The 26,586-nt window shown below is 37.4% G+C and overlaps 2 protein-coding genes across 2 annotated transcripts; one reads left to right on the top strand and one right to left on the bottom strand.

Annotated features, from left to right (window-relative positions):
- Positions 1 to 1,422: 1,422 nt before the first annotated feature.
- FTSH12 (FTSH protease 12) lies at positions 1,423 to 13,794 on the bottom strand. Its single transcript, XM_078581825.1, has 19 exons — positions 13,341 to 13,794; positions 11,993 to 12,177; positions 11,617 to 11,840; positions 9,799 to 10,076; positions 9,193 to 9,270; positions 8,879 to 9,121; positions 8,635 to 8,775; positions 8,371 to 8,538; positions 7,903 to 8,015; positions 6,345 to 6,561; positions 4,576 to 4,647; positions 4,261 to 4,380; positions 4,033 to 4,149; positions 3,413 to 3,589; positions 2,888 to 3,007; positions 2,724 to 2,798; positions 2,269 to 2,376; positions 2,023 to 2,103; positions 1,423 to 1,626 (listed from the first exon to the last, which is right to left on the bottom strand). The coding sequence occupies exons 1-19, from the start codon at positions 13,743 to 13,745 to the stop codon at positions 1,549 to 1,551; spliced, it is 3,000 nt and encodes a 999-aa protein (XP_078437951.1). The 5' UTR covers positions 13,746 to 13,794; the 3' UTR covers positions 1,423 to 1,548.
- Positions 13,795 to 18,615: 4,821 nt separating this feature from the next.
- RUG3 (Regulator of chromosome condensation (RCC1) family protein) lies at positions 18,616 to 24,676 on the top strand. Its single transcript, XM_078582255.1, has 9 exons — positions 18,616 to 18,771; positions 19,037 to 19,092; positions 19,961 to 20,516; positions 21,031 to 21,170; positions 22,012 to 22,206; positions 22,454 to 22,582; positions 22,744 to 22,899; positions 23,662 to 23,883; positions 24,329 to 24,676. The coding sequence occupies exons 1-8, from the start codon at positions 18,701 to 18,703 to the stop codon at positions 23,856 to 23,858; spliced, it is 1,500 nt and encodes a 499-aa protein (XP_078438381.1). The 5' UTR covers positions 18,616 to 18,700; the 3' UTR covers positions 23,859 to 23,883; positions 24,329 to 24,676.
- Positions 24,677 to 26,586: the final 1,910 nt, after the last annotated feature.

The following is a 26,586-nucleotide window of genomic DNA, read 5'->3' on the forward strand; positions in this document are numbered from 1 at the left end:
GTCTGATTAACGACTCTAATGGCTCGATATTTATTGGGCTTTCTAATTAATTCACTGTATTATCATATAGATTAATTAATGACAAGTCGATTTTAACCCAATTGATAGGTTAAGTCTTCAGCCCATGGTGTGCCAAGCTACACCTCATGCTCTAGAATATAAAAAACAGTGTGTTGACTCACTCACAGAACATGTACATCATCAGTTACCACCGGCATTAAGATGGTTTGGAATTCCATGAATATGAAGTTGTAGGTCGTAGTCAAAGTATAGCCATCCGTCCACAAGATGTCTTGATTTCTCAGGTCTAAAGGATCCTTACACAACAGTGATGTCAGTCAACCTACTTGAAAGTTTGGTATAATACCATTGAAGAATTCGTATGGATCAATTCAGCAAACTCTTACCGTTAAAGCACACTCATTATCTATATTTAGAGTCTCCACATTAATAGCTATGGATCAGGCATACTGGTCATATGAGTAGAATTAGATAGTATTATTATGCTCAGATACTTCAATGTCCTTCTCAAGTATATTTCGAATATGAATGTTTAGAATTCATGCTCAAAGACTAGCGATCTCTTTATAATGATCTCATCATAATTCATTACTTAGATTATATATTCGTGGACTTCGTCATATGCATCATACTTTTATTTTAATGAATAGATTGTATTAATAAACAATGAACGAGAAGTGGAATGTGTATTGGCTTCTTGGTCACATTTATTTCCATCATACCTCCTCCCTTGAGCAAATTTAATTCATATTGGATTTCCTTTAATTGTAAATAAACTTTTGTCAAAATTCATTCAGATACTATAAAAACTCATTTATGGACTATTTTCTTTAGATTCCATTATCTTTTTCAGCTTTTTTAAGGCAATTGTTAATATAAGACCTTCAATGCACATTTTCAGGTCAAATATCTTATTAAATTCCAGAAAATCCCTCAATTGAATGTGAGAATTTTTAATCTCACTTGGCCCAACAATTTAGAACTTCTGTTCATTCTACGTTTTTAATTTTAATTCCAATCAAATGAATTTCTTGAAATACAACATCCCACCTAAATATGAAGTTGTGCCCTTGATATCAGCCATAGCATTTAGAAGAATTCCTAATCACTTGAATTCAACGTGTACTAGAGCCAAGTGGCAGGTGCAAATCCCAGAATTAACGCACTGCACATTTGGGCCCCCATATATAAACTACAGGCAGGTTTTGTGAGTGAGTGTTCAAGTATAACATTCTGTTTAAAGATGAAGAGTAGCACCCTTGCTATAAGATAAATCTTTTAGCATAGTTGGTATGTCCTTGAATCCAACAGGCTTAAATAGAAATTATCTCCTTGTAGAAATTGCATTGGGAAAATTGGATATATTTTTTTATTGCCCTTCATTATATTCAGCTCCCCAGCTTAGGAAGTATGGACATTTTTATTACCCCAGAAGATAGCTCCAATTATAGTTACAACCCTCATAAGATCAAAATTCTTCTCATGGCCTATTCCTACTAGAAATTGTATACATGGATTTGGAAAGTGTCAGCAACGAGGAAGTGGAGCAGGGTAGATATCCAATGGCTGGTACCTCAATTTGCTGTTCATTGGTAATGGCCCCTCCTGAGATTTAAGAAAAAAGAAAAGTAAAAAAAGTGGTAAACATAAAAATAAAAAAAACTCTGGTACCTCATTAAATCTAAAAATGAACATGAGGAGCATATTTTTAAACTTAAAAAGAATTGAGCATCGTAAAGAAAGCTGCGTTGACCGGTTCTGGAATATTTTTGGCAGATCTTGGGAAGATTTTTTTACTTGCTGCACAACATTTTGGTATTTTATTAGAAATAAATAGAAATTATTTCTATTCCCGCAGCACAAATTATTTTGATGTGAATACATGGAAATAAAGACATTAATGAAAGCACCACAAAAGGATATTGCACTAATTTTCAAAAAAAAGTAACTGGCAGAAAGATAAATGGTATCACTTTTTGAAATGGATGTGGAAAAGAGTACCTCCTCCAAATTAATCTGGAAAGGCTGAACAAGATCGACAAGCATCACGGGTGATAAGCTCTTCATTAATTCTTCTACTTCCTGAAAAGGATGTTCTAATAACATGAGGAAGATATTCAACCCACATTGGAAATTTATCACCAACCCAAGAACCAATCTTGATCTTCTTTTGTGATGGTAACAAAAAATATCCAACGCATTACATTATTCTTGAAATTAAAAAATGGAAGAAAACAGAAGGCTTACCAATCCTGTAATTCGGGATTTCTGTAAAAGTTCATTTGCAATGATATCCAATATATGTCTGTTCTGAGTCAGCCCTTGCATAGCGAGTTCTTCTGTCTCACTAATGTACTGCAGAAGAATCAGTCCAGCCATGTCAAAACAGTTCTCTTGCAAAATGCATCATCATTTTAACAAATATTTAAAAATCATATCATCCCAGATAAAAACCACCAAGAGTAATAAAATTATGAAAAGGAAAAGAAGTTTTCATGGGAAAAAAGGTATATACCAGACAGTATTAAGGAAAAGAACAGCCAGAAAAAGGAAGAATGTAGAAACAGAAAAAAGTAATAATGGATAATGGTTTTCAACGCCTATACAGGAGTTTTTCGTTCTTATTTTTATGATTTAATGATAATTGAGCACCCTTAAACTAATTAAGAAAGCCATTTGATGATAAAAAATAGAACACTTACGCGGCCCAGCTCACGAGTGAATAGCTCAGACACTTCCGGAGTCATGTCAATAGGAATTGCATCGGGATCATCCCACTGGATTATAAGAAAAAGAAACATCCAGAAAACTTTCAAAGAGTTTTTTAAAAAAGGAAAAACATGGAAAAAATCAATAATTATGGCACCTTATATTTAATTAGCTCGCCGTCTGGGTTATCTGGACGATCCATCATCCCTGCTTTTTTTATCAAACGTGTGAAACCTAATCTTGAGTTCGCGGGGCTGATTACCATCTCTCGACCAATCTATGATAAATCCACAAGATGCAGGTCCATGTCATTTTAAAAGGGTGAAAAAGCATACGCAGAAGGCACCCCTTCAAAGTTCCAAAACACAATTCAAAATCCAATGTGATGTAGGCATAACTTTTAAAATTCTTAAAAGCGTTAGCGTAAAAAAACATTCAGAACATACAGAATGTTGTCAATGATTCAGTTATAACTACGGTTAAGACGATGGCAAATTCATCATCATTGTCACCATCAGTAAGAACCAAATAGTTACACCATCAAATAATCCGCAATTGTCATTGTCATCAAATAATTCCTTTTTTTTTGAAGAAATAATCCGCAATTGTCCTCGTCATCAAATAATTCATGCACAGAGAAACCAAATATCGCACGAAATAGTTATGCAAATCTGAGACTTACTCTGGAAATTCTTTCTAGATCATCTTTCCCTCCATCAGTGATGTCATCACCGAAAACAATACGCTCTGCGCAGCGCCCACCATGCGCAACAACCATTTGCATTTTCATGTAGCCAAATGTAGTGTATCCCTGGTCAACCATATCCTCTCTTGGATTGAACACCGAAATTGCAGTTTCCTGTTCCAGCCAAAGTGGCATACTTTGTCAGGCCAAGACAGAAAAACTGCCTGGGTTAAGGATTTTCAGATTTAATGTTTAGAGTTTTGGATTTGCGGCCTAGGCTTATGGTTTGGGGTTTGGGATTATGCTTAGGGTTCAGAGTTTGCAGTTTACAGTTTTGGATTATAGTTTATCGTTTGGGATGTAGGGTGGTTTGGGGGTTACAATTTGGGGTTGGGATTTTGGGTTTATGGTTTGGGGTTTAGGGTATGGGGTTTAGGGTTTAGGGTACGGGGTTTAGGGTTTTAGCATTTCGGGTTTGGGATTTAGCATTTTGGGTCTGGGGATTGGGGTTTCGTGTTTGGTTTTTCACCAGGTCTCCATGAATGAAAACAAAGTATAAGACAAGATAGAACCTATTCTTATTATACAAATTTTAAGCACATCGCTAGCTTCCGTACCTTTCCACCAGGAAGGAGCTGGGAGAATGCGTGCCAATCGTACCGAGGAAACAGATGAGCCAATAATATATGCCCAGCCTCATGAACAGCAAGCAACCTCCTTGTTTCGGCAGATACCTGCACGATTCAAGAGTGAAAAAAATCATTTCACAGAGAAAAAGTAATAACAGTCAATTCGATGGACCCAATCCTCAACAACCGATGGGAAACACGGTTCAGATTTCTTACACTTTGCTCGCACTTTTGCTGTTCCTCTTCGGTGAGCAAGACTCCCATACCCTCCAGCAACTGCTTATCCAAGACATCTACGATGTCTTGCTGAGTAATCAACGAGTGGCCTTTCCTCACCTTCAATTAGTTTGATTTCAGATAAATCCCAAATTAAGGATAATGTTCAATTCATAAAAAGAACAAAGAGCACCATCAAAATAATAAATTTCAGGGTTAGAATTACAAAGCGGCCAACGTTTTTCTAATTTGAATATGTCGGGGTATACTTGAAAAGGCGAAAGAAAGTGCAAATAAAACAGCGTGTTAACTTACAGACATTATTGCCGCTTCATTGACCAGATTTCGAATCTCAGCTCCCGAGTACCCAACAGTGCGGAAAACAAGCTGTAAAACGAATAATTATCCCAGTTAACGACAGAATATAAAATTTGAATAAAGCAAATGACCGAAAATGGAGTGCAAACTGAGAAATATGGTTGATTTTAAAGAAGCGTAGAGAAATGACGAGTTCATATAAATTTTACTATGTAACAGTACACTCTTCAAAATACTGACGAGAATTACTGCCCCACAAATGATAAAGATGTGATATCGATTCATATCAAAATATTGATTGCAATGGATATACTGAAGCCACCGCTAATATTCTGCCGCATAGAACATCATCTACTGTTGCATTGTTTTTTGTCATTTCGTTTTCTCTACTTTGGCATTATTGTGAACAATCCCCAAGTCAGATTGTGGATTCGCTTCAGTTCTAACAAATGGGCACAGCCTATTATAAACTGTAACCAATTTAACCAGGAGAACCAGTTAATGAAGGACTCCTTTCTTGCAACCCAAGAGCTCTTGACACCTTTTTCTGTGGCACGAGCCAGAAAGACACAGTAGATTAAGGAGAAGACACCGAGAAAAAGACCAGATGGATATAGAGGTGAAGTTAAACACCATAAGCCTGATTAATACTTGAGGGCTATACTCGGATTTATGGCATAGTTTAACATGAAACTTTTGCACACGAGCCAAATGACGAAATTGTCAGGATCTTTGGTGCTATAGCACCTAATCAAGGGTGGAAACTCCATCAGTATGATGTTAAAAATGCATTCGCTGATTATTTTATTTTGGCATTCACAAAAAATGCATTTCTGAGCTCAATACATACTTTCCCTTTTTCTACTCTATACTCTAAAAGAGTAGGCAGCAGCTGCTGGAGAGGGAGATTCACAACGATCAACATTATCTTATTGATCTCAGATAGACTATGGATACAATGAATTCTTTTGGAACAATTTGGGTCAACCGACGCCGCATTCCATGCTATTGCTCAAGGTATACGCAAAGCGCTGTGAACCTACGGAGTTCTAGATGATCTGTCTGGTCTGTCACAACCCTATACAACTTCAATGCGAAAACAAGTCCATCTTCAGTTTAGCATATGACCTCGTCCAGTACAATCGCACCAAGTATTAAACTTCTGACAATTGAAGGAGAAAGAGATGAGACAGGGCAGAGAAGCCCGTCACCCTGAAAGGGAGGGAAAAAACCCTAGAATTAGTAGAATAGCTCATCGCTTGCTTCACTCTGGTAAATCACATCGTTAACTTCATTCTATCTGCCTAATAGAGATATGCCCTTTTACATGAAACCCTAATATATGTAGGAAGTGGTATTTTAAGCCTCCTCTTTCCTCCGTTCATTCAAAGATCAAAACCAAGCACATTGAGGAGGACCGTAAATTCAACAAGGAGAAGCTCAAGTCTCCGATTATCTGCATATCTTACAAGTTGTTCACAAAACTAAGAATGACGGATATTCATCCACAGGTTGAAAGGGAGTGCTGAACCTTTTTTTTTCATCCTCTTTAATTTTTTAGTTTGTATTTATGTTTGCAAGATTTTTAATTATGTATTACAAATATTAATGTCATATTGTTTGCATTGTTTGTCTTCGAAACAAATTAAAGGATAGAGTATAAATCTGGGACGGAGAGAAAAAAATCAAGAGACTAGAAAAACTACGGAGACAAAGAGGGTTGAGAAGAAAAAAAAGAAATTTAAACTGAAATAAAAACGACTTGCCTTTCCAAAGTCCACATCATCAGCGAATTTCTTCCCGGCACTGTGAACATGGAAAATTTCAACCTGTTGAGATGCGTCGGGCAAACCAATATACAGCCGACGATCAATTCGCCCAGGACGGACAAATTCAGGGTCTAATTCATCAGGCCTATTCGTTGCACAAAGGAAGATGACTGCTTGTCTGAGCGAGTAACGATCTAAGCCAATTTTTTCCTTCCTGTAAAAGCAAAATACCAAAAAGTCACGTGCAATAAAATGATTTAAAAAGCAATCTTTTAATATACTTTGAAATAAACACCCTCAAACCTAAGCAGCACAGAAATCAGCATTTTAAGTGATAACTAACAGGGCAAAAGAATAACAAATTTTAAACATTGTTTACACCAATGTTGCCAAAATTTCTGTTATCCTCATCGTACAATTGCGCCAGGTGAGAAGATATTATGCCAGAAGAAGGTAAGCGTTCTGTTGAAATTCAAAACACATGCGGTTCAGGGAAACAGTCCTCAAGAATTTTAAAGAGAATCTGCAGATGAGACGGATCTCCTTGGGGACACATTTACAAACATATAGAGATGGAGGTTTAAGAAATAACACATTCAGGTGGAGGGACTGAAATAGAAAAAGCATAAATAAACTGAAAAATATAAATCCCTTTTTCATCCTAGCTGCTCCTACGGTTATCATTACCTACATAATATATAGCTTCGACTAGGCCATGGTCCTGGGTCGCAGGGAGTAAACTGATATGGTACAAACAGTTATTTATATCCGAAAGAAGAAGATGATGATGAAAGGGATATTATGTAGGTAAGGGTGCCACAGTAAGCACCCTAAAGGGGCCATCAAATTACTGAGATGATACCCGGTATTTTGGATTTGAAAAGGAGCATCTGGCGGCCAAGGTTGGAGGGCAACTAAGTAGCGTTGGGGACTTCCTACCTGAGAAAGAGATTGAGAGAGGGATCCTCATTGGTTCTTGATCACGCGGTGAAAGGATAACCTTTAAACACTTTACAGTACATATTTTACGAAGTGTAGACTTTTGGATTTCGGATTCTATCATAAACATCGCATTGTTGTTCAGGTAACAATGGGGACATTTATTACACAACGCAAGGGCAACTAAGTTGCTCATAAGATTGCAAATTCACAGAAGACGAAATGATCCTCGATTTTTCATTAAACGACCCACCAGTTTAACCTAACCAATATTCCTGGTCCCAAAAAAATAATATGAACTTAAAAATATGCAAAAAATGTCCTAACAAATGATACTTCACAAGGTGGCAATATTATTCACAAAGCAACTGCACATAACTTTTGGGAACGCATCATTCACAAAGTTATTCTTCAGATACTACAAAGGAAAAACCAAGCTTTTGTAAATAGTAGTATCTTGGCCAGCTTGTGTATTCAGAAATCGTCAAAATTTAAGAGATACAGACCAATGACAGGAAGTTTAAAAAAAATGTATGTAGAAAAGATGAAAATGGGATATTCCATCAGACATTTCAAAGAAAGAGAAGTAGATTTCATAATCCCAACCAAAACTTACTCTCCATCGAGTTGTGAAAGCAAGGCTTCAAAAGTAGCCCTCCGTCTGGGGTCTTTCCGTGCATGTCGTCCCGCAATAGCATCAACCTCGTCAATGAACACAAATGACGGAGCCTACCAAAAAAATAACTTCCATAAATGGGGTTATACGATCAAGAACTCATTTAATTACAGAACAAAAAACTTAAATAAATAATTAAGATTCTACGATCAGGGAAGTACTTTCATTCTCAAAATAAAGATATTCAAAAGGGTGACCAAAATCACTAATTTTCCAAAGGACTAGTCGCATAAAAAAAATTCGAGCTCATTATTTTAATGGACAATAGTAATAGATCATTGAAGAAACTGATGCATCCAATTATGGTTTCTCGAACAACGAGGGATAAATCAATAATAAAAAGCCAAATCGGCTGTATGGCAAGGAAATTCTGATAACTTGGATAAGCATGAGAGAGAAAAGGCTCACGTTTCTCCTGGCAATGGAGAAAATTTCATTAATCCTTGCAGCACCGCTTTTCTCACTATCGGTAAACTCTGCCCCAGAGGCAAAGACAAAAGGCATGCCGCTCTCCTTCGCAAGTGTTCTTGCAAAAAGCGTTTTGCCTGTACCAGGAGGACCAGAAAGGAGCACACCCTGAAACCAAGGAAAAATAGAAATAAAACGAAAGCATTTTGATCAGAAAACATTAATTTCTATCAAAAGGAGAGATATAGTTAAGTTAATAATTACCCTGACAAAAGCAACTTCCTTCTCGTAGTACTGCATTGGATTCCTCATATAAATCATCAACTCGTCTAATAGATCCCACACATCACCCCCAAGAACAACCTCTTTGTACATCGACTGTGTCTCATCTTCGCTCCCCAGCGGCTTTAATTCATTCAGATAAATAACCATAAAAATAAATTCACTGGTATCATAAAAACGGGAAAAAATACATTTGAATCATGCAAATGATAGATGGATGGCTTACCAGGATAAAGTTTTCAGCATAGGCCATGTCGAACAGTTGATTATATTTCTTGTATAGGAATCGGTTTGACGTGATGTGCAAGAGCATCACAGATTCTCTTATTAACCATAAGATTATTATTCCCGGAGCCAGCGCAACAGCTACTTTGAGAAAATAATGAAAATTCTTTCTCTGAAGAAGATCCACCTCAACACCGGCGCTTGTGATGGCTTCGAATAAGTAGGGATCAAGGGGGATATCAACCTAAAATTTAAGATATTCGTCAACTTGGATAGCTGTCCAAAACGAGAAATGAAATTGATAGAGAAACTTACAATGTACTCCAGAGGAAACCCTTCTTTCATTGTCACATAAACTCTCTTCAAGTCTTCAGAGAAAACAACAGCTGCAACCTAATTTAATAAAATCATTCTCTACAGCATACCCAAAGCATCAACAAATACGGACAAAAGTTAACAATATAAATACTATTATTTTCATGAATTGTAGACTTTTCTTGAATGTAGTGATTTTCCAACACTCAATCCACTTTAGAAAATGTCAATGTCATCGACCCTCGTTCACAATGACAATGACATTGACATCGACGAATTTAAGGGTGCCTAACGGTAGTGTTGACGTTGACAAAGTTAGCACTGAAGGTTGACATTAACGGGGTTGCACGGATGGTTGAAGCCATCCATCAACGTCAGCTGTCAACTTGGTAAAACTGTAGTTAAAAGTCGTCAACAACTTCAAACCCCTAGTTGATGATGACGTTGACGTTGCAAAAGTTGTTTAAAGCTCTGGGTAGTTGGCATTCATTGATGATGACAGCGTCATCAAGAGTTCATCAACCATCGGCCGTCATCATCATTAACGCCACTCATCAATGTCCCCTGGGCACGATGTACCCTGACTGGCGAGCATAGAGCACCAACCTCGGAGCAGTCGAGCTTGTTAAGAAAGTATGTGTAAGGTAGCTTCGGACGATAGCGCCACCACCTCTTGGAAATCCACAATCCCCTGGCACCATCTGTGTCCGATGATTTCTCAACAACTTCTTTGCGAAGACTCTTCTCTACCTCATCCATATCAAAGTCAACCACATAGTTTGCACTCAATGCATCGGCCTGTTCAGCAAGCTTCTCGGTTCTCAAGATCTCTTTCCATGCAACGAGCCTCTCGCGCCACGTCGATCCATCCACTATACTGGGCCCTAATACAGATAAACGTCAAAAAGGTTCATTATACTAACACAGCATAATGATTATCATAAATGTGGGAATAAGCAAACAACAATAGGATTCAAAATGAAGAAGCAAGAGTCAGACAAAACCCCTTATATAACAGAAATAAGTCAGATGAGCATGGGGATAGAGACCTTAGGTAGGTCTTCATTGGGGATGGATCTTGGAATGGTAGACATAGAGAGAGGTATAGAGAGAAAGATAAAAACCCACAATGGATACCGTGAGGATGGAGGACTTTTTTTTTGACGTGGGAATCAGGCATGAGTCATAAGAGGAGGAAGCTGATAGAACCCTGGGAGCTAATCTGTCTAAGATAAAGAAGGAAGTGAACAGACAGGGAATAGATGGATGAGGAGAGGAAGAAGAGAGATAAGGGGACAATCGAGAACTAGCTGGATGCAGCGATCTTGATACTCTTGTCAAGCCAGATGGAACCCCCAAGATTCCAAGAAAACCTCACAATGTCACTCGTTTTCTTCCTATTACAGTACGGGATATTTATTGAGTTCAAGAACATCAGGGAACGGTTACCTGCCCAACTGTTAAATGGGCCCTTATGGGCCCTTATGAGACCTGTTTGGGCCTTCTGCGATAAGTACTTCGCAGGAGTCTTTAAATAACTCAGACAAATCATTCAGGCACTTTGTTCACTTTCTGCAGAGATTTGTTGTGCGTAAGGGGGTTGTAGAGATTGCTCCACTTATAGTGTGAGGACACTGATGGGACAATTTCCAATCATGTCCAAAATCCCGGTACGAAGGATGGGAACATCCCCTTGGGTCTCAAGTTCTGTAAAAAGTTCATAAAAGTCTATTATGGTTCAGCTCAGCACACGATCCAGGGATTGGACTGACAAATTCTAAGAAAAAGTTTTCAATCTTCTCTCCAGAACAATTTCTGGACGGGATGATGGGAACAAAAATATCTGGACGAGGACGAGACCAGTCCAAAAATATCTTATTAGGCTTTTTTTCCTATGAGTGGTGACATTGCCTTCCAAGCGTAGACATTATAAAGGTCGCATACCAAATGGAAGCCAAAAAAAAATAAAAAACAAACTTTCGGGTTAACAGATCATTGAGTATGTCACGAAGCTAGTCAAATTATTTGTGCACACATAACTACGAAGACATGTTTTTTTGGCTTGATTGATGTCTCTTACAAAGGTGACTTCAGGCTCAATTATTCACCACCATTATCAGACACCAAAAATATATCCTAACTATGTATTTATAGATACAGAACTCTATGGAGCAGTCTCTGAGACATCAGTTTCAACAACAATATTTTCTACTGTATAAATACTTGAACCTCAATCTAAGCGAGAAAATCATATTGAGTGAAAGCAGCAATATATGGGACTGCTCAAAGAATAAAAGTGAATGATTGAACGGACTAATAAATATATGAGCCATAAAAAGGGAAAAGTTAAGATCAGATCTCAGTGAGCCATGTATATATTTTTTCTCAATGGCATCCACAGGACACAGTTTGGCAAGCACTAACCTGAAATGCCCAATTCAGTCTTCAGTTTGGTCTTTTGTTCACCATTTAACCCTGAATCACTATCAATTGCTTTAATGACTTTGTCCTCAGACTGAGGTTCGTCCTCCCACGCATCTTCTCCGACATAAGACTCATCCTGGATCAGCGTCCCATCAGGTCCTTTTATAAACTTTTTTATTTTCAGACCCTTTGGCATTGTCTTCCTCCACAAACCTTTCTTAAATCTTCAAAAGAGAAAGAAACATCAAATATTTATGGCACAATTTTTGAAGCATAGACATGAGTTTCATCAGGTTTCAGACACTGGGGATGCACTCATTCAAAACAAATTATCGACGTCATTAGAATTTCTCCATCATCACCGCTTTAGACTTACATCTTAACATTGGTTGGAGAAGGCTCGGGAATCAAAGCTTCCAAATAAGCCTCAGTAAGTTGTTTCTTGCTCTGAAGCGCAAGACGAGATCTCACATTAACATATACTTTCTGGCATGAAAACAATACAAGGACGATGTACAATAACAAAGCACCAAATCTCTCAGGTTCCCAGTTCTTCAGGTCCTACAAATGTAGAAAAAAATCGATGAAATAATAGTTTCAACAAAATCAATAGAGAGTATGCCACGTGATTAGTCCAAAAGTTTATCAGATAAATTCAACATCGAGAAATGACACATTGCCCAAAAAAACAGAGTTCCCATTCCACAACACGAAATGGAACCTCTCAAAATATATCGAAAATCTATGAGATAAGAACTTAGTTCTAAATAATAAGATAGATCTATCCTCCGAGGACTTTCCTGATCACTGCCTTGTTTCTAGTTTGCAAGTCAAGAGCAGGGGGAATGCATCTGGATCCCCAACACTAATCAGGGTATTTATGTCATTTCCAACACGAATATAGGATTGCTCTCTAGTCAATATCTCTCTACTATAAGGTTCTCTTTAGTCAATCTCTCTCTGCCACTTTCATAGTATGCACTTCATTTGACCCAAATAATATACATCAAACTGTTCTGTCGCCCAGAGGTTAATCATTCAAGCTAGACCTAAAGCTTCACATCATTGAAAATACATTTAAAAATTGTGGCGCGTCTATTGCACATTAGGACGCCCGGTAATAACTATGATGCAGAAACTCTTTCAGAGAATAAAGGCCAGATAACACTGCATCGTGCACTGATCAAGTTGTGTGGTATATACAGAAATCTTTCTTAAGCTAATTCAATTCTGAAGTGTGTAAGACAGACATGCCCTTCACCAACAAGTTTCAACCAAGCTATCATTCAATTTGAAATGAGAAAATGCTGATCAGTTCAAACAGGAAACAGGCTGAAATTTTAGACGAGATTTCACATCCAATCAATTTGTTACAAAATAAATGAGTTGTATAAACCCGACAGAAGATATCTCCGCCTGTAATTGAGATGAATGTGAAAAAATTACTAAAACCAACTTTTCGTTAACGGCTCTCCCTACTCAGGACAATAGATAAAGGCAACACTGAACCGGAAAACGTAGGCTAAAACAATGATGACTTCAAACAGGTTTGCTTCAACACAATGAGCTACATTTACAAGAGATTTCACCCCCACAAAAGTTTTTATACGATTAACACGCGTTCAACGAACACAAACTGAACACATCCGATCATGCAAATTTAGATGAAATCAAGAGAATTCTCCCAAAACAGAGGAAACACCAACGAGACAAAGAAAACCCACCTTCCACAACTCCCACTTATTCCATTGCATAAATCGAGGCAAAACCCCCTCGCCGAAGAGATCCAGAGCTTCACTACCCATCACCTTAACATCATTCCCCAGCTTCTTAGCGACCTCCCCAGCAGCAACCGCGTCAAACCCAGTTTCCTTCTTCACGCGCTCGCCGAACCCATCAAAGAATCGCTTCGATCCTCGTCTGAAAGCTTCAGAAATGCTTCCCCAGTCGCCGGAGGAGGCCATGGCGCGAACACATCGTCGGCGAAACCTCAAAGAGTGGATCTTGGGGGAGCGCCGGGGGCACAAAGAGAGAAAATTGGGGGTTTTTCTGGGCTGATTCTTGAGGTGGAGGGAGAGAGAGGAACTGGGTAGGGCGCCATTGTTGGAGAGGACGCCGAGCTCCTCCATTTTCCCACCCGGGAAGGAGGAAAAACACCCGGAAGGAGGTTTCTGGGTTTTTGGCCCCGCTGATAAGGTCCCCCTATTGAGGCATCTCAGCCCTCCATTCTTGATCCAACGGCTGGGAATTGTGCTCCATGAAAGCTATGGTTTTTGATTGGATTTGGTCATTATTTCACTAGGAAAGCTAAGTTAAGATCCCCTTAAATGAGGCATCTCAGCCCTCCATTCTTTATCCAATGGCTGGGAATTGTGATGGGAATGTGCTGCATGAAAGCTATGGTTTTTTATGGAATTTGACCATTTTTTTCATGGGGAAAGTTTGGTTAAGATCCCCTTAATGAGCATCTCGGCCCTTCATTCTTGATCCAATGACTGGGAATTGTGCTGAGGATGTGCTCCATTAAAGCTATGATTTTTTTAGGAAATCGGACATTATTTCATTGGTAAAACCTAAGTTAAGATCCCCCTAATAAGACATCTTAGCCCTCCATTCTTGATCCAATGACTGGGAATTGTGATGGGGATGTGCTTCGTGAATGCTATGGTTTTTTATGGAACTTGGTCATTAATTCAATATGAAAGGTAAGTTAAGATCCCCTTAATCTGGCATCTCAACCCTCCATTCTTGATCCAACGGCTGGGAATTGTGCTGGGGATGTGCTCCATGAAAGCTATGGTTTTTTTATGGAATTTGGTCATTTTGTTCATGTTTAGTTAAGCCCCCCTTAATGAGGCATCTCAGCCCTCGATTCTTGATCCAATGGCTGGGAATTGTGCTGGGGATGTGCTCCATGAAAGCTATGGTTTTTTGTGGAATTCGATCATTAATTCAATGGGAAAGCTAAGTTAAGGTCCCCCTATAGAGGCATCTCAGCCCTCCATTCTTTATCCAACGGCTGGGATTTGTGCTGGGGATGTGCTGCATGAAAGCTATGGATTTTTATGGAACTTGGTTATTTTGTAAATGGGGAAAGCTAAGTTAAGATTCCCTTAATGAGGCATCTCAGCCCTCTATTTTTTATCCAATGACTGGGAATTGTGCTGTGGGTGTGCTGCATGAAAGCTATGGTTTTTGACGGAATTTGGTCATTATATCATTAGGAAAGGTAAGTTAATATTTGAGAGAGAGTTTTCTGTGAATTGGGATTTGAGACTGACTAAGATCATGGAATGATAAGTAATTTGTAAGATGGTGAAACATGATAGGTAGTTTATCAGACCCAAACCAAATAAGCCATCCAACAACCTTATAGTAGTAGTAGACCAGACCCAAATCATGTAACCTTAGATGTCCCAAAAAGAAGAAAGTGAAAATTTTTTGAAGCTTAGGATTGAAAAATAATTTTACAATTTGGAAGGTAAATACTGTCACCTAATGTATTGAGTCAAATAATTATCTCCGAGAAATGTGTCTCTTTGGCTTTTCAGAATAGCTTCAAGCATTTTTCACTTAGCTCTATTTTCAAGCCCTTATGGGGTAATTGTAGGGGATCTCTGATATTGAAATGATTAAAATTAGTCAGTAATCAATCAATATACGAGATGGAATTTAATTTTTTAAAATTCTATCTAGAAAATAAAATTTGAAATATAACTTTTATAATAAACCTCATTTGTGTGTCTGCTATCACACAACAAGTAAATCAATTTGGTATAACGTGGTTTAGAAGGGAACGTTGTTCAGTGAAAGTTCAATTTGGTATAACGTGGTTCTCCAAAACCCAATATTGTGGTTTCAAATCCTTCATAGCGTGAATATATTATTTGTTATACTGAATAACAAACAAGAAAGTTAACTTAACTGAAAAAGTTGAATCACAACTCAAATTCCTAGGGAGAGGCGCGAGTTTACTAGCTTTTAGGAGTGAGCGACTTTAGAAATGAGGCACGACTTTAGGTTAGGACCGATGAAGATGAATCTGAATGGAGCAAAAGTAAGAACAAAGAATAAACAGCTGTGAGGAGGATAAGGGAGCAGAAAAGAGGTGCCAATTTATGAGCAGGAGCATGGATAAGCAGTAAAATAAAGTAAACTGATATAGCGAGTCCAGCTTGACGACCCACTTCTTTCATCATGCAATACTGCCTAGCCTAGCCTAGCCTGAACTGGAGTTTGTATTGGTCAATTTTGGGTCAGCAAGCAAGGGGAGCACCCACGTTCTATTTGCATAAAAATTCATGCACCATAATTTCAATAAATGATTGATCATCTAAATTTTAACTTTTCACTATATAATGTCACTTGCATCAATCTGTATAAATATTTCCAAATGTCACCAATGTTAGAATTTATGTCCACTTGGAAATTCAATAATGAAGTTTAGGATTATGCTAAGGATATTTTGGATTTGAGTCCCAAAGAGTTTTTTTCATTAAAAAATTAAAACTTCTTTTCTTACAAGTGAAAAATTTTCATTTTTTCATTTCATGAGTAATTTAGAAGCATCATGAATCCATTCATTGAGACACACATGCTGAATGTGTATCCAAATGTGCACCCATCACTTTCTGTTGAGAAAGTGATAGCCTTTTACTAAATATCAAAGTGTGACACCCCATATGTATCCAATTCGGAAGTTTTCTTGTGAAACTCATGAAAGTGTTTGAAATATCATGATAAACTATGATACAATTTTTTTATGGGACCACAAACAAACTATTTGAACATTGCTGTAAAAAATGCAACGCACACAAGCCACTTGGCATGGAGTAACACAAATTCTACACCCATGCATTTATAACACTAAATGCCCACCACAATAAAGACATGAAAGAGAACAATTATATTAAGTTTTTAATAACATATAAATGCAATGTTTCTTGAACGAATATTCAATCAAAATAGAGTGGGTCAATTATACATACAGTGATCAAGTAAACACGAGTTTTGTAATTTTCAAGGATCCAATGACAATTGGATGACCTAATGATGTATCTAATATGACGAGACATATCTTAGAGGAATCAAACTCTCATCACTTAATATACATTATCTAATATGAAGTTATGTTATTACTTAAGTTGGGTTCTACTCAACTTGTTAAAGCCAATCATGTAATATTAATACAGGGAGGTTGGATGAACCAGTGTGTGATATTTCAACCACTTAGAGTAAGCATATGCTGCAATGTTATCTGGAAACTTTGTGATTTAATGGCAAAGATGTTAGACCAAATGTTGTGCTCTCATGGTTGCGAAGGGTGTGGGTCTGTGCGCCTTATCAAATGAGTTTATGGGTTAGGGAGTAGCCTAACCTAGAAATATATTCTATTCACACCTTATTACCTATAATTTGATATGCATAATTTAATAACAATAAAAACTATTTTTATGTTCACCCGATTACTTATCAATAATGATGTCATAAGGATTGAATAGAAATTAGCATACATATAGACTAACCACATTGTCCCTTTTTTGGAAGTTTGCCCATCGTCTCAAACCAACCATAATTTACTTATGCTCAATGCCATAGTTTAAATATTTTTCTTCTCGCATAATCAAAATAGCCCTAGTGAGGATCTTATTATAATTTATTCTTTGTCCTTATGCTTAAACCTTGGTTTCTCTTCTAGGTCTATTATTATACTTTGTGTTTTGGTGTATTTCCCTTTGCAAAAGTCGATATCACATAAATTCGTCATATCAAGCAAACATAAACACTTGAGAATCCATAAATAAAAAAACAATAACTATGCAAGAGTGATGAAAAGATTCACCACAATACTTAGATATTAGGGTTCAAAATATTGAAATGGATCATTGTAAAATATTTTGAACCTCAATTCCGAAGTATGCAAAGTATTTTGATCATGTTAGTGTTACATATACTTTATGAGTCCCCTTAAATAGGATAGGTTTGAGCACTTTATATAATATGCGGTGAACTAAACAGTTTTTTGGTGTGACCTCTAATTGCAATATGAATCGATATCTCAAGTAACATGGTAACTCTTGGGATGCTATGAAATGGTACATAATCTACTTATGCTCATTGCCATAATTTAAATATTCGTCTTCATAGCATAATCAAAATAGCCCTAGGGATGATCTTATTTTAAGTGTATTTTTTGTCCTCATGCTTAACCCTTGTTTTCTCTTTCACTTCTATTATTGTACTTTGTGTTTTGGTTTATTTCCTTTTTCAAAAAAAATATCAAATAATTTCATCATATCGAGAAAATATAAGCACTCGAGAATCCATAAATATAAAAAAACTATGCAAGATTGATGAAATGATTCACTACAGTAAAATATTAGGGTTCAAAATACTGAAATAGATCATTGTAAAATATTTTGAACCTTAATTCTGAAATGTGTAAAGTATTTTTATCATGTAAATGTTGCATACGTTTTGTGAGTCCCCTTAAAAGGATAGGTTTGAGCACTTCATAAATGTGGTGAACTAAACAGTTTTTTGGTGTAACCTCTAGTTTCTATATAAATCAATATCTCAAGTAACATGGTAACTCTTGGGATGCTAGGAAGCAGTACACTTGTAGTGTTTATTACATCACAGTACTATATGTCCAGAAATCTCATTGAATATAATTTTAGGAAAGAAACTATTTTCCCACATGATTACTTACTACATTTCTTTACATGCACTTAATACTTTAGTAGACTCAATAAAATATATTAGTTGTCATGTGCACTTACTTCATGGAACAACATTTTGTTGGAACTACATTATCAAAATGTATAATTCATCATATTTATCATATCCAATAGCCCCAGAAGAGTTTTTATGAAGTGAAAAATGCAAATATCTAGAACCAGGACTAGCTATTAAACATACCCTTCATGAACAAATGAATTTATCTTATAAAGACCACCCATTTTGATTGTTTAAATAATTAAAGGATGTAATTTAGTGTTCAAAGAGAGCTTGAACAAGTCACTTCCTCAGTCTATTTCAGTTCATCACAGTCAGTCCAGAGAGAGCTTCTGGGTCTGATGTAATGGGGTTGTTCTTCCGCTGTGGAGATTTTCTTCGAAAGCAAAAGCCCGAATCTTCCTTTTCAATCACTGGGTTTGTCTTCGTTTCTTCAGCCGACGTTTGACGAATTTTGTGAATGGGTTATTTTTCGGCTTCATTTGTGCGTTTGTAGCTCAGAAATTACCTCAATCGGTCGTCGGAGTGATCGTTTCTTGCTCTAGTTCATGCGAAGTAGTTCCATCGCTTGTCAATTCATTATTTTGGCTCTGATTTTTGTATCTGTGCCATTTGATGATGCGTTTTCATGTGTCTTTGAATGATAACTCATGCTAATTATAACCCATCTTGAGTGGATTAGGATAAGACAATGCTGGATGCAGAGGGCAAAGGCGGAGCTGTTACATTACTCGCCAGGTTAGTAGATGCAATGATGTGATACCCATAAAACTATCACGAATATTATTATATATTTTCTTGCCGTTTAGTTTGACGAGATTTTCAAGAAAGGAATTATAGCCTTTCCTGCGTTTTTGAGGAGGAATGTTTTCTTTCACGTTTAAAATGATCTCCGTTTCATACTCATATTCTGAAATACATGAGTTTAAAATGTATTAATTTGTGAATTGAATTATCAAGGAATTGTTGATTCAACACGATTTTTTGCTAAAACCTATCCCAGCTTTGGTTGTTCAATGAAAATTGCTGAACCTCTCCCAAAGATTGAACCCACTTCATAACACAAAATGTCATATAAAGTTCCACTAGTGTAAAGTTCCTCAAGTACACAGATGCACTTCGACAGCCTTGTAAAATATCTGATGAATCGAACGGACTGATTAGACGTGGTGTTTTCTTGTCAAAAGATTTTCCAATTGATTGATGAGTCCGTGTACTCGAGGAACCTTTTTCCTGTGATCAATATTTGTTCTTAATATTTTTAATGAAATGATAACATGATGGACGATTTTTTAATTTTTTTTCTTAACCATTGGCGGTGACATAATATGCTATCTATCAATAAGTTTTTCCCTTAACCTCCACTATGGTCTCAAATTGATATCGCTTGTTAACTTCCCAAAGAATTCATGGGAATGGAAAGGAACATTCAAGAAATTATATTTTGTGGTATCATGAGGGGAGTGCAGCCAATGCAATGATAGGAAGTATGTTCAGAAAAGAGTCACACACAATGTTTGTTTAATGGTAGAGAAAACATTGAAGAAATCATAATCTTAACATGTATTTTGAGTACTCAGCCTGCTGATTAGTCTAAAAATTGCAGAAAAACGCGACTCAACGAACATCGGCTCAACGATGGGTTTCTTTCTCCGCCGCATCTCTGGGGTGTCTGGCTTCTCCTCTCTTTCAGCCTCCAATGCTGTGCCAGTCCTTTGGAGAGCTACTGTTAGCGAGGAGAAGACCAACACTGATATTGGAGAGAATTTAACCAAGGTACAAGTCCTCTCATGGGGTCGAGGGAGCTCAGGACAATTGGGCGGTGGGAAGGAGGAGACTCGCTTCTATCCATGCCCTGTTGCTACCCTTCTCCTTCCTCAGAATTTCAGCCTTGGCCCCGTTCCTGGCCGTCTTTCTAGCAGCAGCATTAGCAGAAGTCAGCTTACTGAGGTGGGAATATCTTGTGGGCTTTTCCATTCCGGGTTGTTAGTGGATGGTATGTTGTGGATGTGGGGCAAAGGAGATGGTGGAAGGCTGGGATTTGGAGATGAAGTGTCGATTTTCAAACCCTCCTTAAACCCAAATCTGGATCACATTAGAAGCGTTGCACTTGGGGGACTCCACTCGACGGCGCTCTCGCAGTCTGGCGATGTTTTTACATGGTCAGTAGAACACTCTGGCATATTATGAAGTGTCTCTTGGGTTTCCGTTTGGTTTCCATTTTTTCTTGAAATAGATTTATTCTTCTTGTTACATAGACCTTGGGTTGGTGTTGATTGAGACTTTTTCTGGAAGAGCAGAGAGATAGAGATAGATAGAAGGGAGAGAAAAAGAAGAAACCAAATGACAACAGTATTTGATTGGCACTTGTGTCCCCTCTGGTAGGATCTCCTAACCCAGTTCACACGAGGGTCTTGATTACCCTCCTTAAGGAAGGTCTGCAAGTATTTGAAGGGAGTTATAGTAAAGCCAAAATGGATAAAAAACCCTTCATAGCGGTTGGAGATCATTACAGCCTCCATTCTTGATTTTTTATCTAGTGTTCCTCTTTGCATCCATTTTTACTTTTTGAGTGTTCATTCTTCTCTCAAAGCACTGGTCATGACTTTATTTATGGGTAATAGCTTCAAATTTCTTTCATGCCTCATTATTGGCTTCCTCTGTTTAAGCTTGCAGGGGTTACGGTGGGTTTGGTGCTCTAGGGCACTCAATCTACACCAGGGAGCTGCTTCCAAGGTCTGTCAATGGTCCATGGAAAGATAACATCTCTCAGATTGCCACCAGCGGAGCTCACACTGCTGCAGTTTCCAACTCGGGTTGGTTTTACGGATCCTAAGAAAAAAAATTAGAAAAAAAGTGTTTGTGGATTGGTGGTTGACTGTGATACGGTTGATTCCATCAGCATGGACTTTCTTGCACTTTTACGAATAATTTTATTCTCTCTCAATCTATAATTGTCATCCTTGGGAGCAGATATCCTTTGACATCCTATATTTCTCTCTCGTGCAGAGTCTTGGTATAGATGGTTTTAGTTTCGAATTAAACTCTGACGTTGCATTTTATGGATTTCACGATGTTTGTTCTTTGGAATGTTGACCTTACGATTCTGGTCATAATCTTGTTATTCCTATGAACTTGTGACAGAAGACGTTTGGGCGTCGAATTTGACAGCATTTCCTTTTAACAAAATGCTGCTGGGCATTATATCCTATTGTGATCCCCATCATAATAAGTTCTCTGATGATCGTACAAGTCAAGGGACTCCCTTTGATGACTGAAAGAAATTATCATATTATAGTTTAAGGTCTTGTAACATTGTTGTTCTCTCCTCCAACGTAATCCACTTCATTTTCTTTTCATGAGGGGATGGCAATGACAATCATCTTATATTAATTACGAGTGAATCGTTATCAGCATCATCATATGCCCGAATCGTCTGATGATGAATCCCTCATTGTATCGTCATCGTCCCAGCGGTCATCTTGTACCATCAGATGACAGTATTGAATCCTAGGGTTGACAATGATGCTGGCAATTTCCTCATCTGCCAACCCTAGATGGGATGTCATTTATCCAGTGTTACGTTGGCTAACATTTTAGACACCATGACTTTATCTCTTAGATGACATTGGCTTCTTAATTCAAAATGTTTGCCAGGTGAACTCTTTACCTGGGGCAGAGACGAAGGTGAAGGCAGACTAGGACTTGGTCCTGGAGGTGGTCCTGGGGAAGGCGGTTCATTTAGTACCCCTTCAAAAGTGGAAGCTCTGCCAACTTCTGTTGCAGCTGTTGCTTGTGGCGGGTTTTTCACAATGGCCTTGTCTCCGGAGGGAAGGCTTTGGAGTTGGGGAGGTCTAGAAAACATTTTCAATCGTATTTCTTTTTTTGCTATTTGGATAGACAATGAAAACTAATTTGTTTGCTCTGTAAGAATGCCGGAGAAAGTATGGTTAGAAGTATGATTGTGACCTACGGTTTCTTTCTTTTAAGTGGAGCTTACCCCATTTCTTGCCTTTCGGGTTATAATATTGTCTATTTTACAACTTCACCGGCGAACTATTAGCCCAAGTAACCGGAGTTGTTCTTCTTATTTGTGTAGCAAACTCGAATTTTGAGCTCGGCAGGGGTGATAATGTCAGTGACTGGAGGCCTAAACAAATCCCCGCTCTACAAGATGTTACAATAACCCAGATAACATGTGGTGGTTATCACTCTCTTGCGCTGACCGGTAAAATATAAATTCTGATTTATTTTTTCGTTGTTGTGCAGTAAAAATCCTTTGTTAGCATTGAAGAAATGGATTATTTTTTATTTAATGAACTCCCCCTATCTTAGTTAATTTCTTGTTTACTTTATTATTTTATATTGTTGTATCGATTTTCTTAACAGACAAAGGAGAGGTTTTCTCATGGGGCCATGGAGGACATGGTCAACTGGGACATAAGTCAACTCAAAATCAGAAAGTTCCTCTCTTGATTGAATCTTTGGCTGAAGAGAGGGTTACCTACATCGCATGTGGCGGTTCTTCCTCTGCTGCCATCACGGGTATGATCAATTTTTAAAGGTTCTGGTTCTATGTATACATAGCACTTCTTTGATTAGATGCTCAGAAATTAAATAGAACTGCTAAACTCTCTTTTCAAATGAAAAATTATGAAAGCGAAACAACTTCGATTTGTACAGTTCCATCTGTCACATGGCGATTTTTAATCTTAGAAAGTCTAATTCCATCTGTCACATTATCCTTTGGGATAAACAGAGTCACTCTCGAAGTTGGCTGTCGGTATCAAAAATAGTCAGAATCTTGAATCTAGGACTTTCTCAAGATCAAGGAATAAATAACATTTTCTTCTGATGAGATGCGTGAATTCTTACATCGAAGAATACATTTCTATCATAATAACCAATGCATAATGTTCCGAGAGTGTTTTTATTTGTGAACAGTTTTTGTTGATTTAATGTGCATATTTTTGTCTCATTAGAGATATGAATTCTGCTGAAGATAATTTTTTTTGTAACCGTTTATTTTTAATTTCCTTTTGCTCTGTTACTGTATGTATGCTCTCATTTGGGGTCCATGCCCCTTTTCATTTAAGCCCTATGTAAAGGGTTTTCCATTTTCTATGAATAGATCACAAATTTGATTAATTTGATTTAAATATCGTTAATACACCGCTATAAGATATCATTGTGGTGGAATGATTCACCTTCCTTAAGTTCTTTATTTTTTTTGTCAAAGCATGAAAAGAATACCATATTTCTTTTTTTGTTTTCAAGTTCTTATCATCTTAAATATTATTTTTTCAGATACAGGGAAATTATACATGTGGGGAAATGCCAAAGACTGCCAGCTGGGCATCCCAGGACCACCCGACGTGCAACCACTTCCCCTTGAAGTGAAATTCCTATGGGAGGAGGATGGCCTTGGTCCTCATCATGCTCTTCAAGTCGCCATTGGCGCATCCCATGCTATGTGCATGGTTTCGAGGCAGCAGGAGACCTAGAATCCAATGTCTCCTCTTCATGAAGGTTAGTGGAGTAAAACTTTTTGTTGAGGCAATGATGAAGGGGAATTCTAAGAGTAAATGTGTAAAAATAAGGTGGCAGAGGTTCACATTTAGGACAAGGCTGCAAATATTTCATTTTAATTAGGCAAATTAGAGAAGAAGTAGATCTCTAGTATAAGTGTTGGGAATGTGTCAGCCCCCGCACACGGGAATGCAGGAGAGGGGGGCTTGACTTCTCAAACCCCCCAAAGAGAGGGGAGGGGGTGTGCAGAAGCCTAAGCACCTTGCCTATCTCTTGTCCTTTTGTGAGGAAAGGGCCCATTTGGGACCAATTTCCTTTGTTATTAAAAGGGGTATGAAGCCCTTGTGAACCCTAACAAGAATCACAGCAGCCAAGAGTGTTCTCGTTCATTCCTCTTGTCTCTTTCCCTCTCTTTTCTCTCTCTAGCTTCGTTTATTCTCGTCAGGATTATTCCTTGGTGGTTACTCCCTTGTCTTGGGAGTTCGAGGTGGAGCTCCTCTCCTGCAGCATACAACACGCCTACACCCGACTCCAGGAGCCTTGGACGTTGACACCATGCTGGTGACGCAGAGGTTTTATTATCTATCTCTACACACCATCATATTGTTCATGTCTGGCCGATATATTCCGCATTTTACAGTAGAATCTTGGGATTTCTTTCAACAATAAGTTGGAAGTAACTCTACCTTATGCATGACACCCCACACTCAAGTGGTGACTGAATTTTTTCATTGCTACTCTATGAAAATACAAATAAAAAATGTTAATGCTAGTATGATCTATGTTCTCCTCATTTCTCGATGAATTGAGGCAATCAAGGCCCTTATTTAGGGGCGTTCCTGGTGTTATTGAGATAGCCTCGAGAAAGAGAAAATTCATCATGCACATTATTCAAGTTGCCATGTCACCATCCTGGGTTTCGGACCATCATCCACTCCGATGTCGTCATCATCTGTCCATAGACTGCTGCTTCCAGATGGCGCATGTCGACCCCAGGTATGATCCCTAGCTGAAATTAGTATGCAGACTTGGGTTGACAGCTCTCTAATGTGACTTTTCTAGCCCACCCAAAGGAGAACCTGATTAATAAGATATTTCTCATTTTATGTGATTTTTTTATTCTTCTCCTTGATCACATTTAGGGCAATTATGTGATAGTCTCATTTCTAGACAATCCTCCCTTCAATTGACTAATGAAAGAAAGAAAAATAACATAATGATCACTAATGCAGTTTAGATTAAAATTGACAACCCATTGATGTTTTATGCATTATTGAAGGGTCAATTTTTGTAGATCTCATTTATCAACGACCATCCATAATGAAATGAAGTGAATCTCTTTCTCATTTGTCTTATATTTTACCAATGATAAAACTTCTAAAAGATGGTATAATTGAATACCAAATACTTGTGAGTGCACACTTTAGTGTACGACAAAGATAAGGTATATCTTACCTAAGTTGATACTACAATTTCTTGAAAAATGTATTTCTTGTGGTGGCGTCACAATAATTAAAATTTAAATATGCTGTCAGTTGAGGAGCAAAGATTCTCGCTGAAAGAAAATACCTTTTACTATTTTTTTTTCTATATGCAAAGGTAATTTAACTTGTCTTTCAAGGAAAATCTGTCTTTTGTCTTTAAAAGGTAGCATGCCTTCAAAACAAATATTTGGCCTCAAAATATACTATTCAATTTTGGTACAAGATCTATGATAAACTAAACAATATCTAGTATTACCACGAATATTATATTTTGTCAGAAAACTTATCTGGGTCAAGTACTTATAATTTCATGTTTCCCTATTTTCTTACAGATCATTTTATTCTCTCCTTTATTACCGTGATTGAAAATCTCTATATTTCAAGTAAACTCCTACATCTTATAATGAATTATTTGTAAATTTCTTGAAATGAGATAAAATAAATCATTCACATCATGATAAAAATAAGGACGTGTTGTAATTCAATATGGTGAATTTCCGTCATTCTCTTATCTCCTTTGACCAATGTCATACATTGTTCGTACTCCAAAGGTTTTCATCACTCTTGAGAGTCTCATCTTCAATGGTCACACAACTGACTTTCAAATGTAAATGAGTAAAATTTTATTCTCCTATTTAAACCTAAGGTTGGGGCCCTCTCTTCTGGGCCTCCCCTAGTTTTCCTTAATCTACTCGTTTCTCTTTTGCTTGCCTATTGTAGGCTGAATCCCAAGTGGTTCAAAAATCACTTTGAAATAATGGAAGTCTTTGTTTTCTTTGGCATCAATAAACTCAATTCTACTTTTCTAAAACCAATGGTATTCCTCACTTTCTTGATATAATGTTTAAGAAAATTATATAATTACTCTCATCTAGTTATGATATGAATATTCCTCCAAAATTTTATCATTTGATCACACAAATTTTAAAATAACACACTTTCAAATTGGTGTGAATCTAAACTGTATAATGCGCATGGAGAAGTAAGATTGAGTGGAACTTTGTCGGATACGAGTGGATGGGAAAAATTTAGCTTCAAATGGAATTTGAAGAAGTGATCAATCACAAGACTTCAGTGTGAAAATTTTAAATGTTTAATTGAGAATTCTACTTGTATTTTCACAAGAATAAGGAAACTGAGTCATACATGATCTGTAGAAACTGTAGATGAAATCAAAATATACTCTATGAATGATATATCAGAACAGCTATCAATTTCA

This window comes from Wolffia australiana, chromosome 10 (genome assembly GCF_029677425.1).
Source record: "Wolffia australiana isolate 7733 chromosome 10, ASM2967742v1".
Classification (NCBI taxonomy): Eukaryota; Viridiplantae; Streptophyta; class Magnoliopsida; order Alismatales; family Araceae; genus Wolffia; species Wolffia australiana.

Coding starts and splice junctions, on each gene's coding strand:
- FTSH12 (XM_078581825.1), bottom strand. CDS start 13,745: ATGGAGGAGCTCGGCGTCCTCTCCAACAATGGCGCCCTACCCAGTTCC. Junction 4,648..6,344: donor ATGATGTGGACTTTGGAAAG/GCAAGTCGTTTT, acceptor TTCGTTTTACAG/CTTGTTTTCCGCACTGTTGG. Junction 3,008..3,412: donor ATCTAGAAAGAATTTCCAGA/GTAAGTCTCAGA, acceptor GATTTATCATAG/ATTGGTCGAGAGATGGTAAT.
- RUG3 (XM_078582255.1), top strand. CDS start 18,701: ATGGGGTTGTTCTTCCGCTGTGGAGATTTTCTTCGAAAGCAAAAGCCC. Junction 19,093..19,960: donor GCTGTTACATTACTCGCCAG/GTTAGTAGATGC, acceptor TAAAAATTGCAG/AAAAACGCGACTCAACGAAC. Junction 22,900..23,661: donor TTCCTCTGCTGCCATCACGG/GTATGATCAATT, acceptor TTATTTTTTCAG/ATACAGGGAAATTATACATG.